At 41.2% G+C, this 13,488-nt stretch overlaps 1 protein-coding gene across 5 annotated transcripts in view; it reads left to right on the top strand.

Moving 5' to 3' along the window:
- Positions 1-13,488, top strand: part of ergic2 (ERGIC and golgi 2) — a 41,535-nt gene that overhangs the window by 19,604 nt on the left and 8,443 nt on the right. For 4 of the 5 annotated variants that reach the window (XM_069903790.1, XM_069903792.1, XM_069903791.1 and 1 more), the window contains 4 exons: positions 4,901-4,998; positions 7,725-7,887; positions 11,403-11,482; positions 11,686-11,793. In XM_069903790.1, the coding sequence (XP_069759891.1) occupies positions 4,901-4,998; positions 7,725-7,887; positions 11,403-11,482; positions 11,686-11,748 (404 nt within the window). In that variant the 3' untranslated portion in view covers positions 11,749-11,793. The remainder of the gene's footprint in view (positions 1-4,900; positions 4,999-7,724; positions 7,888-11,402; positions 11,483-11,685; positions 11,794-13,488) is intronic. The other variant, XM_069903793.1, reaches the window with a different exon arrangement.

Here is a 13,488-nt window from a genome sequence, read left to right as displayed (position 1 = left end):
TCCTTAAGCGTATATTCATACTAAATCTGCTTTTTTTTACAAAGTAAATGAAGCAGTTGTTAATTTCCCATAATGTGTGTACATTGCATTTTATAATGCACTATTACTGAAGCCCAATAAAATGCTGACACATCTTTGTTAATACACTGTCAACCTTGATCAAACGAAAGCAATCAATATCAGATGTATTTTTTTCTCTAAGTTAACCATGTAAATTCTATTAGGGCAGGTGGAGTATTTTTTTTCCCAGAATGAAGTCTATAGCTCGATGAAAATGGCAAATTGCGTAGTGAGGCAGTCATTTAATATACTTGCTTTTGTAGGCTGAGGCCTCCTCTCTATGGAGGCACGGTTAGCTTAGCAGCTGGATTTCAGGTTTATTGTCAGACATCACATGACATCACATACAACCCTAAAATTCTTTTTCTGTGGGCAAGGCAGAATTACCACTTATTAGTAGTGCAAAAACCTGTACATATCATATACATGTAAACAAATAAAGAACTGTGAACAAATATACAAAAAATCAATGAAGTGCATAAGTAAGAGTTCTTAAATGAGACCTTGATTGAGTTTGTTGTTGAGGAGTGGTAGTGGCTGTTCTTGAACCAGGTGATGTGAATCTTGTGGCATCTATGCCTCTTTGATGGAAACAGCAAGAACAGAGGGTATGTTGGATGGTGTGGATCCTTGATGATTGCTGCTGCTCTCTGACAGCAGTGTTCCCTGTAGATCCATGGTTCTCAACCTTTTTCTTTCCACTCGCATACCCTATGTCATAGGTGCTCTGTGATTAGTAAGGGATTGCTAAAGGTGGTATGTGGATGGAAAGAAAAAGTTTGAAAACCACTGTTTTAATCATACCTAATTGACAGTTTCGTAACTCCAAAGGAAATGAGCCTTGACAATTTTTCTCAAGTAAAATTTTTCAGTAACAATTGGGTCTAGAGGATTGATTCTCAACCTTCCCTTCCCACTCACATACCACCTTAAGCAATCCCTTACTAAACACAGAGCAGTGATGGCATAGGGATTACTTAGTGGTATGTGAATGGAAAGAAAAAGGTTGAGAACCACTCCTGTAGATGTTCTTGATGATGGGGAGGGTTTTGCCTGTGATGCCCTGGCTGCATTCACTACCTTATGCATAGCTTTATGCTCAGGAGTATTGGTGTCCCCGTACAAAACCTTGATTAAGCCAGTCAGCACACTTTCCACCACACCTCTGCAGAAATTTGCCAGGGTTTCTGGTGTCACACCAAACCTCTGCAAACTCCTGAGCAAGTAGAGGCATTGACATGCTTTTTTTCACGATGCTATTTGTGTGCTTGGTCTAGGAAAGATCCTCCAAGATGGTGAACCCCAAGAACTTAAATTAGCTTCCTCTCTCCACCTCTGATCCCTCAATGATCACTGAATTATACACCTCTGGTTCCCCCTTCCTAAAGTCAAAATCAGCTCCCTAGTTTTGGTGGCATTGAGTGCAAGGTTGTTGGTGCACCATTTAGTCAAGTTTTTAACCTCCATCCTATATGCTGACTCGTCACCTTTCTTTGTAGAACCCACTGCTATGGTATCGACGGCAAATTTGTAGATGGTGTTACTGTCATACCGCGCCACATAGCCATAGGTATTGAGTAGAGCAGCAGCCCCTGCAATTGGGACTAGGGTTTGAATTCCACGCTGTCTGTAAGCAGCTTGTACATTCTCCCCATGTCTGCATGGTCTTTTCCCAAGGACTCCAGTTTTCTCCCACCCTTCAAAAATGTACTGGAGGTTGTAGGTCAGTTGGAAGTAATTGGGTGGCACGGGCTCATGCGCCAAAAGGGCCTGTTATTGTGCTGTATATCTAAATTTTTAAAATTGTTTGGACGTCATGTGGCAGCAGACCAGCGAGGGCCTCGGCAGCTCAACGACCCACTCAGACTTTGGGTTGCTGATGGCCGAAAAACTTGCACCAGACTGTAGGCTGGAGACTGGTTCTTTGGAACCACGTGTCGGGACCAGAATTCGTGGAGGTGCCGAGGGCAGAAAGGGGTCCTGAAGGGATATCTGGCTTTGAAAGCTTCTTCATTGAATTGTGGTTTGGATCTGGGAGCTCTGGTTTTCAATAGATTGAACAGGAGGATGTACAACTGCTGAGGCTGCGGGAGCACTGGAAGCCAATCCATGGTCGCTCAGTGTGTCAGGTGAGGCCACTTATCTGAGGTCTACTAGTACCATGTAACCCAATACTACCTGTTGCATGGTCAGGCGGTTGGCGACTAAACCAGCACCCCCACCAGGCTTGCCTGGTGCAGAGGGTGGCTAGATACCCTGCAGGATGAAAAACAAGACCTGTCAAAGGGCGGACGAACACTCTAGTAGGGTCAACAGCCATCAAGCAAACACACATTATGAAGTGCGGAAAGGCCGTTCCTCCATTAAAGCTTAGTCTAGACATTCACTGCATCAGAACTTCCCTAGCTGTCTTGGACCTCACTGTGCCGCTGGATCTGGGAGGGGATGTTGAGAGGTGGGTCTGGACCTGTGCAACCCCCTGCTCATCTAAATCCATTCATGCACACCCAAGTCCTGTAGCGATGGAAAAGTGGCGACCAGCTGGGAGCTGCAGACACTTCAGCCTGGAGGTGGCAGGGGGAGAGTGGTCACACGTGGATTACGAGCGGAGATCCAGTGAGGCAGCATTCTTTGTGTCTCAGCAGCCCTGTTTAGGGAGGCACTGCTCACCCCACAATAAGGGAAGGGCCTAGAAAAGGTATCTCAAACAAAGCCCACTCACACTGACCTGACCAGTCTGCGTGGCTGGTGGGTCATCCAACGCTGTAGGAACTACTTTTTTGGTTCTCTTTTTATTGTTGGCAGTGTGTGATAATGCTAGTGACGCCTCGTTTTGTGCCTTTGTGATAGGCAGAATTTTACAAATTTTGTTCATTATTACAATTTGTATGTTAGTATATGACAATTAAAAAAAAATTCTTAAAACATTGATTTGGAGTATTGTGCACAGCTCATGTGCCACCCTGAAGAAAGGATAAGGTAATCATAGAGAGAATGTAGATGAGATTGATTAGGATATTGCCTGAAAATGGAGGGCTGTAGTTGTATGGCGAGATTCGATAGGCTAGATTTATTCTCACTTGATAAAGCCAGTCTCTCTGATGCACAGTTCAATAATTTAATATTCCTGAGCAGGCTTTATTTGCACATTTATCTTCATCTAGCCATTGTCTTGTATATGTTGCATTTTGTCAACTTTTTGCTAATTTCTGTGTTTTATTGGGTACCCCTGTAAATATCTCCAAGTGAACCTTGTAGAGCTATCCATAATAAACTCTCTCTCTCAAGCTTTATTCTGATCTTTTAGAAGATGGTGGCTGAAGATGGTCCCATTTTTTAGCTACTCCCTCTACTCATTGAATCAATCAGTTAGAGACTAGTTTACCCCTGACAGGGAATTTGTCTTTGGAGGTACCTTCTTGATGATCTTTTAAAAAATTGTGTACTTTATGGCACAATTGAATTCAAGCAATATTAATACAGATGTAAAAATAGTATTAACTTAGCAATCAGAATCTGAAATTTCCATAAAGCTGGTTGTTCTTGCCAGTTGCTTTAAATTTAGACATACAACACTGTAACAGGCCCTTCCATCCCACGAGCCTGTGTCACCCAATTAACCTAAAACCCCATACGTTTTTCAAGGATGAGAGGAAACCGGAGGCCTGGAGGAAACCCACACAAACACAGGGGGAATATACAAACTCCTTACAGACAGTGGCATATTTTCAAACCCTGGTCACTGCCTCTGTAACAGCGTTGTGCTAACCGTGTCGTCCTTAACTGTGCTGAACACGCAGTTTACACGAGACCCCTAGTACAAACTCCTACATAAATGTTAAGTCTGACCTGAAGCAAGAGGCTTCAAGCAGCAATCTTCAGGAATGCTTGGTTAAGGATGAAACCATAGAACATGTTGAATTAGAAAGGGTAAATTACAGGTAATTAATCGGTCTCCCTCACCATTATGCTTTAAAATTGATGAAATTCCTGCACCTGTGCTCCATCCGGCATGGATCAGGTCCAGTGGAATGATTTCCCAAGTTGGCTGATATAATGCAGAAATATGCATTCCACAGTAGAACTAGTTGAGATGACAGAGGCAATCAGCTAGAGATTTAGTGCTCTTGTATCTATACAAACTTATGAAGAAGTTCCATACTTCATCTCAGTTACAGTAGTAAAAGTTTCCATTTTCTCACAAACATGGCCAGCTTTTTAGCTGAAATTTCAGGCCAATATGTCTTAAATGAACAAAATTCTCAATATTCATGAAGTTTGGGTGCATGAACTTCCCACAGTAAACAAAGAAATTGCAGATACCACTTTGGCTGCTGCAATGACATATCCACGGAGGGGCTGCCTGCCGTATAACTGCTGTGCTAAGTATGCTTCAGCTTGTCAAAGCAAGTTGAAATTTGTCCACTCTCCAGTCCCCATTTCCAGCTGCACATCTTTCCACATTTCTGCTTCCAATTTTCCTGATCGGTCCAGCTGCACTGCAGACCTGGCTCTGGTTGCAAATCCACCCACATTTCCTGTCTCCCAATATTGCCGATCTGCTCTGGCCACAGTTTATAGCCCATGTTCCTGTTGCAGATGGCTGACCTTGTGAGAACGAGGATGATGAGGACAGAGTACACATGAGTGTATTAAGCTGTTGTGTAGACTAGTGTTAATTCTAGAGGAAAGATGTATTACCCACAAAATAATGAGAAATGTTCCAAAACACATAGTCCTATATTGTTCGCTGGTTTTAGATGGGCATAAAGTAATGAGAAATCTGACATTTGTCCATACTCTGGAATAACTTTTGTAAATTTCACTTTTTGTATTTTAGATAATCAGATGTTTCAATATTTCGTCACAATTGTGCCAACAAAACTTAATACTTACAAGTTCTCAGCAGAAACCCATCAGTATTCAGTCACAGAAAGGGTAAGTCAATGAGCAAAGTTTGGATTTATTTCATCACTCATATGTGTCATTTAAACTAGATCACATTTATTTCAATCTGTGCTTCTGTTTATTCCTTTTTCTGGTATGCAATCGTAGTTTTGAGTTTTAAAAAATTATTTGCTTGACCCAATTGAACAGGGAACACATGTTGAAATAGTATTTTCAAGAGGTTTACAATCAATCAGAAACATTGTTTGACAACTCCAATTTTACACACATTGTAAACTGATGAATATGTTTCATAGGCATTGCAGTATTCAAATATAATTACTTGTTGGTTGTAACAAGTTTGTGTTTTACTGTAAATTGCAATATTAGCAATCAATATGTATGATGGCTCTCTCTTGCCCCACCTAGTGTTATGAAGTCTTCCTATCCCCTTACGAAGTGACTGTCCATTTTGGGTCCACATTTGCTTTGTTCCATCTTGGAAGGGGAAGGTTTTGTCTTCCCAAGGAGTTCCTAAATACATTTTACTTTTTTTTTCTCCCTGTCTATTTATCTCTTATAGACTTGATACCATGTTCACATATTCAACAGCATTCTGTTAATTCTTATAGTATTACTGTTTCTGTGAAAAATCATGTCATTCATCTCTCTCTCTCACTTGAAAATCTACTAATTTACTTTTCCAGAATAATCTTGTTTGGTTAGAAGAAACAGTCCCAATATTTTCAGTGGTTGGTTGTGGAAACCTTTTACTGGAGATGGTGGAAAGCTGATCATTATTCTTGAGGACAGAGTAAGGATGAAGAATGGTGCTGGAGTGTAGATGGAATAGGAAGGCTGAGAACAAAATTGAGGGTGGTACAGTTCGCGTAGCGGTTAGTGCAGCGCCAGCAATCAGAACTAGACATGGGGTCAAGTCCTGCGCTGTCTGTAAAGAGTTTGTACCTTCTCCCCGTGTCTGCATGGGTTTTCTTCAGGGGCTCCAGTTTCCTCGCATCGTTCAAAAATATACTGGGGTGTAGGTTAATTGGGGCATAAAATGGGCAGCATGGACTCGTAGGGCCAAATTGGCTTATCTAATAATTAAAATCTTTTTGAGGTTTTGTAGCAACAATTCTATATTCTATTGCAGGAATCTGGATTTGTAAGAAGGGGGTTATTCAATTGAAATTCTAAGTAATGGCAGTTATTTCATTCAAGTGAACAGCTATTGTATATGAATCCTGGTGTTAGGTTTTCCTGTTTGGGGCCATGTTCTAGGTAAACCCATCATCATTTCAGGAATTATTAGATTGGGATTGGGAGCTTTCTCTCATTTTTCTTTTGTATCCTAGGCAATTGTGATGCCCAACATAATTCCTATGTGAAACCAATTTACTAGGGATTGAATTTTGTGATTGATTTATCTGTATGCTGCAGATTTCCTAGTAGGCTTTCATCAAATATTTGTAATGAAACTGATGATTAGTGGGATTGACAACATCATCTTGTTCTCATTGATCATCAACACGGTCACCTCAAGGCGTGTTTCCCTCTGACTCACAAGCCTGTGGTCAAGTTTGGCTTCCACCCAATCTATGAATTTGCAGATGACTCCACCATTGTTGGCTAAATAATGGTTACAGATTATTGGATGGAGATTAAGAATTGGGTTGTGTGGTGCTGGAAGCAAGACCAAGGAGCTGATTATGGACTTTACAAGGGGGAAGCCAGGGACCACCCACCTATCTTCATTGATGGTGGAGAGGGTTAGTACCTTCAAATTTCTACGTGTCCACGTATCGAAGGACCTCTCCTGGGGCCAGCACATCAACCGAACTGAAAGCATACCAGTGCTGACTCTATTGAACTTGAGTTAAACTGTGAATGTGTACTGAATGGCTGCATTACAGCACTGACTGGTTTGCAAATTCAAATGGTGAGGAAAGGAGTAGGCTCCAGAAACACGGCACCAATTCTGTCATTGGCATTTACAATATCTATGTGAGGTGCCTGCCTCAAGAAAGCAGCCAACATTATAAAAATACCATCAACACATATCAAGAGGCCCAAACATTCTTGACCTACTGCTACACGTGCATCAAAGATGCCTGCCGCTCTAAGCCCCACTTGCATTATGGGAAATCGGACACCTCCTCCTCACTAGAGCAGAAACTGAAAGGTGAGGATCAGGAAAAAAAAATTAAACAATGTGGTCTGAGGATATGAATGACATGCTATTAACTGCTTTGAGTCAGTTGATTGATCCAGCAGTGAATCTAAACAAGAATGCCACCCATCATGGACTTCATCAGCAAAGATGTACGGTATAGAGCTGTGTGCCAAAGAAAACACCCTGACTGCTTTCGTTTTGTAGTATTCACCTTCCTCCACCCCCCCCACCCTTCCCCACCATGGCATCTTAAAGCACACCAGCAACAAATTAAGTATAATTATGTGACAAGCAAGCAAGGCATTTATGCATTGGATCAGTACATGACAAACTCATTCATTCATTGTTGACCACGATGTTAAAGGGAAAGATTTTTTCTATTAAAATGCATTAATGATATTGTAAACAACAACTACAATAAAACCCCTGGTATCTGGCATGTATAGGAAGTGGTAGATGTCTTGAGATGCAAGGTGTGGCAATTTTAAACCCGTATTTTTTACCACAATTTTTTTATTTGGCCAGTTGCTTGAATTCAGGATAATGGAGGTTTTACTGTATTTATTTAAATGTTTTTGAAATGTTCTTCCTGGATCTTTTCCAGGAGCGAGTGATTAACCACGCAGCAGGCAGCCATGGCGTTTCGGGTATTTTCATGAAATATGATATCAGCTCCTTAATGGTGACTGTGACTGAGCAGCACATGCCATTCGGACAATTCTTAGTGAGATTGTGTGGAATTATTGGAGGAATCTTCTCAACTACAGGCAAGTGTATTTTTTGTCATTTTGCATAGGCGACAGCAATGATGACTGCAATTGAGAGCTCAGTTACTTAATATCATGGTGTTGGTAAAAAATAATTTTCATGGCTAAAGAGATAATAGACATTTGAAAACTTAAAATTACAATTTTAATAGTTAAAAAAACAAAGTTTTAACCAATGCATAACATTTGGCAACATGAGGCTCCATGACATCTCTATTCTTCATCAAAGCAGATGTGTTCTTGAGTTAACTTTGGCCTGGGTGGATGATTTGCCTGAATTTCCTCCTTTTAAGGTTTTCAAATATTAGTCATCAGCTAAGTCAATCCATCACATGTAAAATAAAGAAATAAAGCAAAAGGCAGTCGACATTTCAGGCCTGAGCCTTAAGCTTCTCAAGAATTGCATTTCCCAACAATTCAGAATATTGCTGAAACCTTATTCAAAGTAGTTTATTTATATAGCACATTTAAATAAGGCTAGCCAGTGGATATATGCCATTAGGAATTTGAGGAGATTTGGTATGTCATCAAAGACTCTTGCAAATTTCTACAGGAGAGCTTTCTGCTTGGTTGAATCTCTGTCTGGTATGGAGGTGGCAATGAACAGGGCAGGAAATAGCTACTGAGGATTTTAAACTTGGCCAGTGCCATAATGGGCATTGTTTCACACAGTTAAGGACGTTTATAAGAGGCAATGTCTCAAGAAAGCATCCCTATCATCAAGGAACCTCACCACCTTCATCTCAGGAAGGAGGTAAAAGTGCCTGAAAATGAACACCCAATGTTGCAATAAGATTCTTCCCCTCTGTCATCCGATTTCTGAATGGACAATGAACCACAGACATTCCCTCACTTTTTTCCCCTTTTTTTTGGAATCATTATTTAATTTTAAATAGTGTATTTAATGAAATTTAATTTATAGCAATTTTTGCACCTGTAATGCACAAATACTGCTACCACCTAATTTTGTGGCACATTTTCATGACAAACCTGATTCTGAACGTTCGAGTGCGACAACAAGAAACCAATGGACATCTGAGGAAAAATTCTCAAATGGTTAATTTCATATTATTAAGCCAATAATTTGCTTAATCTCCGCTTCCTCGGTTAATGGGACATTAATACAATCACATTGTCTTCGGTTTACACAAAAGCCACTCTGGTTAAACCTACCCAAAATCTCCCCTATCGAATTATACACAAGTGACAAGGAGCACCATAAATTCCATGTTCTCCAAAACACTTAACAAATTAACCTGCCCACCTTTCACCATTGCTCTGTCGTTACTGGTTTAAGTCACTGACCTCCATTTTTTTCACTGTCTTGTGAGAGAACTATTACATAGCTGACAGTAGTTCACTAGTATCATCATCTTTGTTTACAGTCATTAGTAAATACCAAGAAGATCCATGTGACATGAAATTATTTAATCACATTTATTGGACTATAGATACTGGATCAGCTACGAATTTTAGCTTTAGTTACTTTATTCTACTAGATAGAAATAAGTTGCTGGAAATCTGTCACCCTTGAGAAATAGTTAATCTTTTCTAATTTATTTTCAGGAAGAAAGAAATCAAATAAATATTGGTCATTGAAAATAAAGGCAGGCAACAGAACCAGCAAAGAATCTGGTTCATCCTAAATGTTGAAACTATATTTTATTTGTTATGCAATGAGTCTGCACCCATTGGTACTTGCATCACTCAGTGGCTTCCCATGAATCGGCACAAATGGATACAATACTAAGATGGTCCATTAATGCTGCTTAGGGAAGCTGCCCTCACAGAAATGCATCACTGATGGATTGATTTTCAGAGCTTTAGAGCTGTGGCAGACCAGAGGATTCAGACAGCCCGTGAACAAGTGGAGCAGATAAGGTGCTCAATTTCCAAAAATGGCCTGCGCTTGCCCAGTAATCAGAATGCATCAGTGAGACTCCCCTCTCAATGCTGATTGGGCACCCAATTTGCAGTGGATAATTCCTTTCTGTGGGAGCTCTACTGGAGTTCTGGGATTACCACTAGATTGCTAGTGCAGCTCATAAGACCTGTGGAAGTCCCTTTCATTGTAAAGATGGTATGCAACTGAGAGCATCTGAACTGGAGGACTAAAAATTCTATGAACAATCAGTGCTCTTCAGAGTTTCAATTGTGGGGGGGGGGGGGGGAGAAACTAAATTTGAATCTAGTTTAGGTTAAATACCAGCCTTTTTTAAAATTTAAATTTTAAATGTAATTAATTTTTTTATTTACTCATATCGCATGATAATAGGCATTTTCAGCCCATGCCACCCAATTAACCTCTATACCCCCATATGTTTTGAAGAGGAGGAGGAGGAAACTAGAAGAGATCCATGCAGAGATGGGGAGAACGTGCAAACTCCTTACAGAAACTGCCGGATTCAGACCCGAGTCACTGGGGCTGTCACAACGTTGTGCTAACCACTATGTTTATCGGATAAGTGCTCACAGCATGTTCATAATTTCAGCAAATTTGCAATTACATTTGAGGAAATACTTAAGATGGATGATGAGGGAAAAAATGCATGTTTTTTTTAAATGAAAAATATGCACAATGGCAACAAAGGATTTCAAGTCAAATCAAGTTTGTCATCTGGTTGCACGAGTACCACCCGACACAGCAATGTTCTCCAGTCCTTGGTTCAAAACGTGCAGATGCACAACCACACATAACGCTCATCCAGGCAAACAATACATACAGGTACAAGAGAAGTTTTCAGATATAAAAATAAATAAAAATTGTTTCATGAATATGAGAGTCTTGGATGGTTAGTGCGAGCAGTTCCTTTGGTCGTTCAGCATTCTCACTGCCTGTGGGAAGAAGCTGTTCCTCAGCCTGGTGGAGCTGGCTCTGATCCTCTTGCTTTTACTGATGCTCTTTCCTGTGGGAGCAGCTGAAAGCAGATCTTTGAACAATTGTGAAAAAAGCCATGAAAATTATGTTTTTATTTACTATTTTGAAAGATGTTAAAGGTGTTTAATGTCTTTGGTTAAGCTACTGAATTTATCATCTTTAATGGCATTCCAATGGATTTGTTTTTAAAATATAATGCCGAAGTTCATGCAATAATTATCCTGGAGAAAATTGTGTGTTCCTTCATAGAACCCCATTGTTACCTAGTAAATATTATTTAGCTAAACTTGATTAGATTCTTCTGGCAACATGTAATTTTCCTTTCTCAAAAACCATTTGGAGTACTGTTTATTTCTCAATGACTAATCCATGAAATAACTGTAGCCTTTGAGTAATCGTTTTTCTCTTAACATTCAACTCTCTCATAGTTTTCTTTATGCCAATGAATTTTAGCTAATAATCCTGGGATTCAGAGAATTATTTTACTTTTAAAAGTAATTGGATATTACTATGAGATTAGGCGATATTATCTATAAAATAAACACACTTTACAGATTTATGCTCAATGTGCCAGTTTTCCACTATTGCATTCATACAGTAACATGCAGTTTAAATCTTTAACCTATTCTCTCCTTAGGCATGCTCCATGGATTTGTGGGTTTTTTTGTTGATGTCATCTGTTGTCGATTCAAGCTTGGAGCTTACAAACCTAAAACTGTAAGTTGACTTTATTTCTCCTGTCAAATAGGCACAAAAATAAAAATATTCCAGTTTTAAACTTTGTCCTGATTTGGTTAGTGGTCCATTGGTTAAATCTGAAGGTTCTTCGTTTAGTTGGTTTTGCAACATCTTTTTAATAAAGCGCTTTTTGTGTAGCATTTTATGATTTATAATATGGGAACACAAGTTTATCTTTGCAGGAATTATATCAACAAAATTATACAGCAAATAAAACACGAAAATCAGTAGAAACCCGTGGTTGAAGTAAAAACAGACAATGCTGGAGAAGCTCTGCAGGTCAAACACAGGTAGAAATACGTAACTGACATTTTGGGCTTGAGCACTTCATCAAGGAATGGAAAAATGTCGGCAGGTATATGAGCAAAAGAGAAAGGGTGGGGGAGGTGTGGTCGCAAAGGCAGGAGGTGATAGTTGGAGAAGGGAAAGAGGGGACAGCAGCGATCAAGGAGAGAGGGGATGGCTAGGTGAAGGGAGGGGGAAGGGAGAGAGGAGAACTGGAGAGGGGAGGGAGAGAGGAGAACTGGAGAGGGGAGGGAGAGGAGAACTGGAGAGGGAAGGGAGAGAGGAGAACTGGAGAGGGGAGGGAGAGAGGAGAACTGGAGAGGGGCAGGAGAGAGGAGAACTGGAGAGGGGAGGGAGAGAGGAGAACTGGAGAGGGGAGGGGGAGGAGAACTGGAGAGGGGAGGGAGAGGAGAACTGGAGAGGGGAGGGAGAGAGGAGAACTGGAGAGGGGAGGGAGAGGAGAACTGGAGAGGGGAGGGAGAGAGGAGAACTGGAGAGGGGCAGGAGAGAGGAGAACTAGAGAGGGGCGGGAGAGAGGAGAACTGGAGAGGGGCGGGAGAGAGGAGAACTGGAGAGGGGCGAGAGAGAGAGGAGAACTGGAGAGGGGAGGGAGAGAGGAGAACTGGAGAGGGGAGGGAGAGAGGAGAACTGGAGAGGGGAGGGAGAGAGGAGATCTGGAGAGGGGAGGGAGAGAGGAGAACTGGAGAGGGGAGGGAGAGAGGAGAACTGGAGAGGGGAGGGAGAGAGGAGAACTGGAGAGGGGAGGGAGAGAGGAGAACTGGAGAGGGGAGGGAGAGAGGAGAACTGGAGAGGGGAGGGAGAGAGGAGAACTGGAGAGGGGAGGGAGAGAGGAGAACTGGAGAGGGGAGGGAGAGAGGAGAACTGGAGAGGGGAGGGAGAGAGGAGAACTGGAGAGGGGCAGGAGAGAGGAGAACTGGAGAGGGGCGAGAGAGAGAGGAGAACTGGAGAGGGGAGGGAGAGAGGAGAACTGGAGAGGGGAGGGAGAGAGGAGAACTGGAGAGGGGAGGGAGAGAGGAGAACTGGAGAGGGGAGGGAGAGAGGAGAACTGGAGAGGGGAGGGAGAGAGGAGAACTGGAGAGGGGAGGGAGAGAGGAGAACTAGAGAGGGGAGGGAGAGAGGAGAACTGGAGAGGGGAGGGAGAGAGGAGAACTGGAGAGCAGGTTAGCAGAAACTGGAAAAGTTGATGTTAATGCCATCTGGCTGGAGAGTGCCCAACAGAAAATCAGGTATTCTTCCTTCAATTTGCGGGTGGTCTTAATGGGATAGTACACAAGGCCATGGTGATCATTTTTTTAAATTATTATTAGACCTCAAATGTTTTTAATGAGAATCTCCCTAAACATTGGAATAATGTCATTCTAATTCAAGGAAATTACAATAATCAATCTAGTCAAACAGAAATCAAATTGATGGGATAGTACACAAGGCCATGGTGATCATTTTTTTAAATTATTATTAGACCTCAAATATTTTTAATGAGAATCTCCCTAAACATTGGAATAATGTCATTCTAATTCAAGGAAGTTACAATAATCAATCTAGTCAAACAGAAATCAAATTGATGGGATAGTACACAAGGCCATGGTGATCATTTTTTTAAATTATTATTAGACCTCAAATGTTTTTAATGAGAATCTCCCTAAACATTGGAATAATGTCATTCTAATTCAAGGAAGTTA

Source organism: Narcine bancroftii, chromosome 11 (genome assembly GCF_036971445.1).
Source record: "Narcine bancroftii isolate sNarBan1 chromosome 11, sNarBan1.hap1, whole genome shotgun sequence".
NCBI lineage: Eukaryota > Metazoa > Chordata > Chondrichthyes > Torpediniformes > Narcinidae > Narcine > Narcine bancroftii.
The sequence above is the reverse complement of the archived record's forward strand: the minus strand, read 5'-3'. Positions and strand labels throughout refer to the sequence as shown.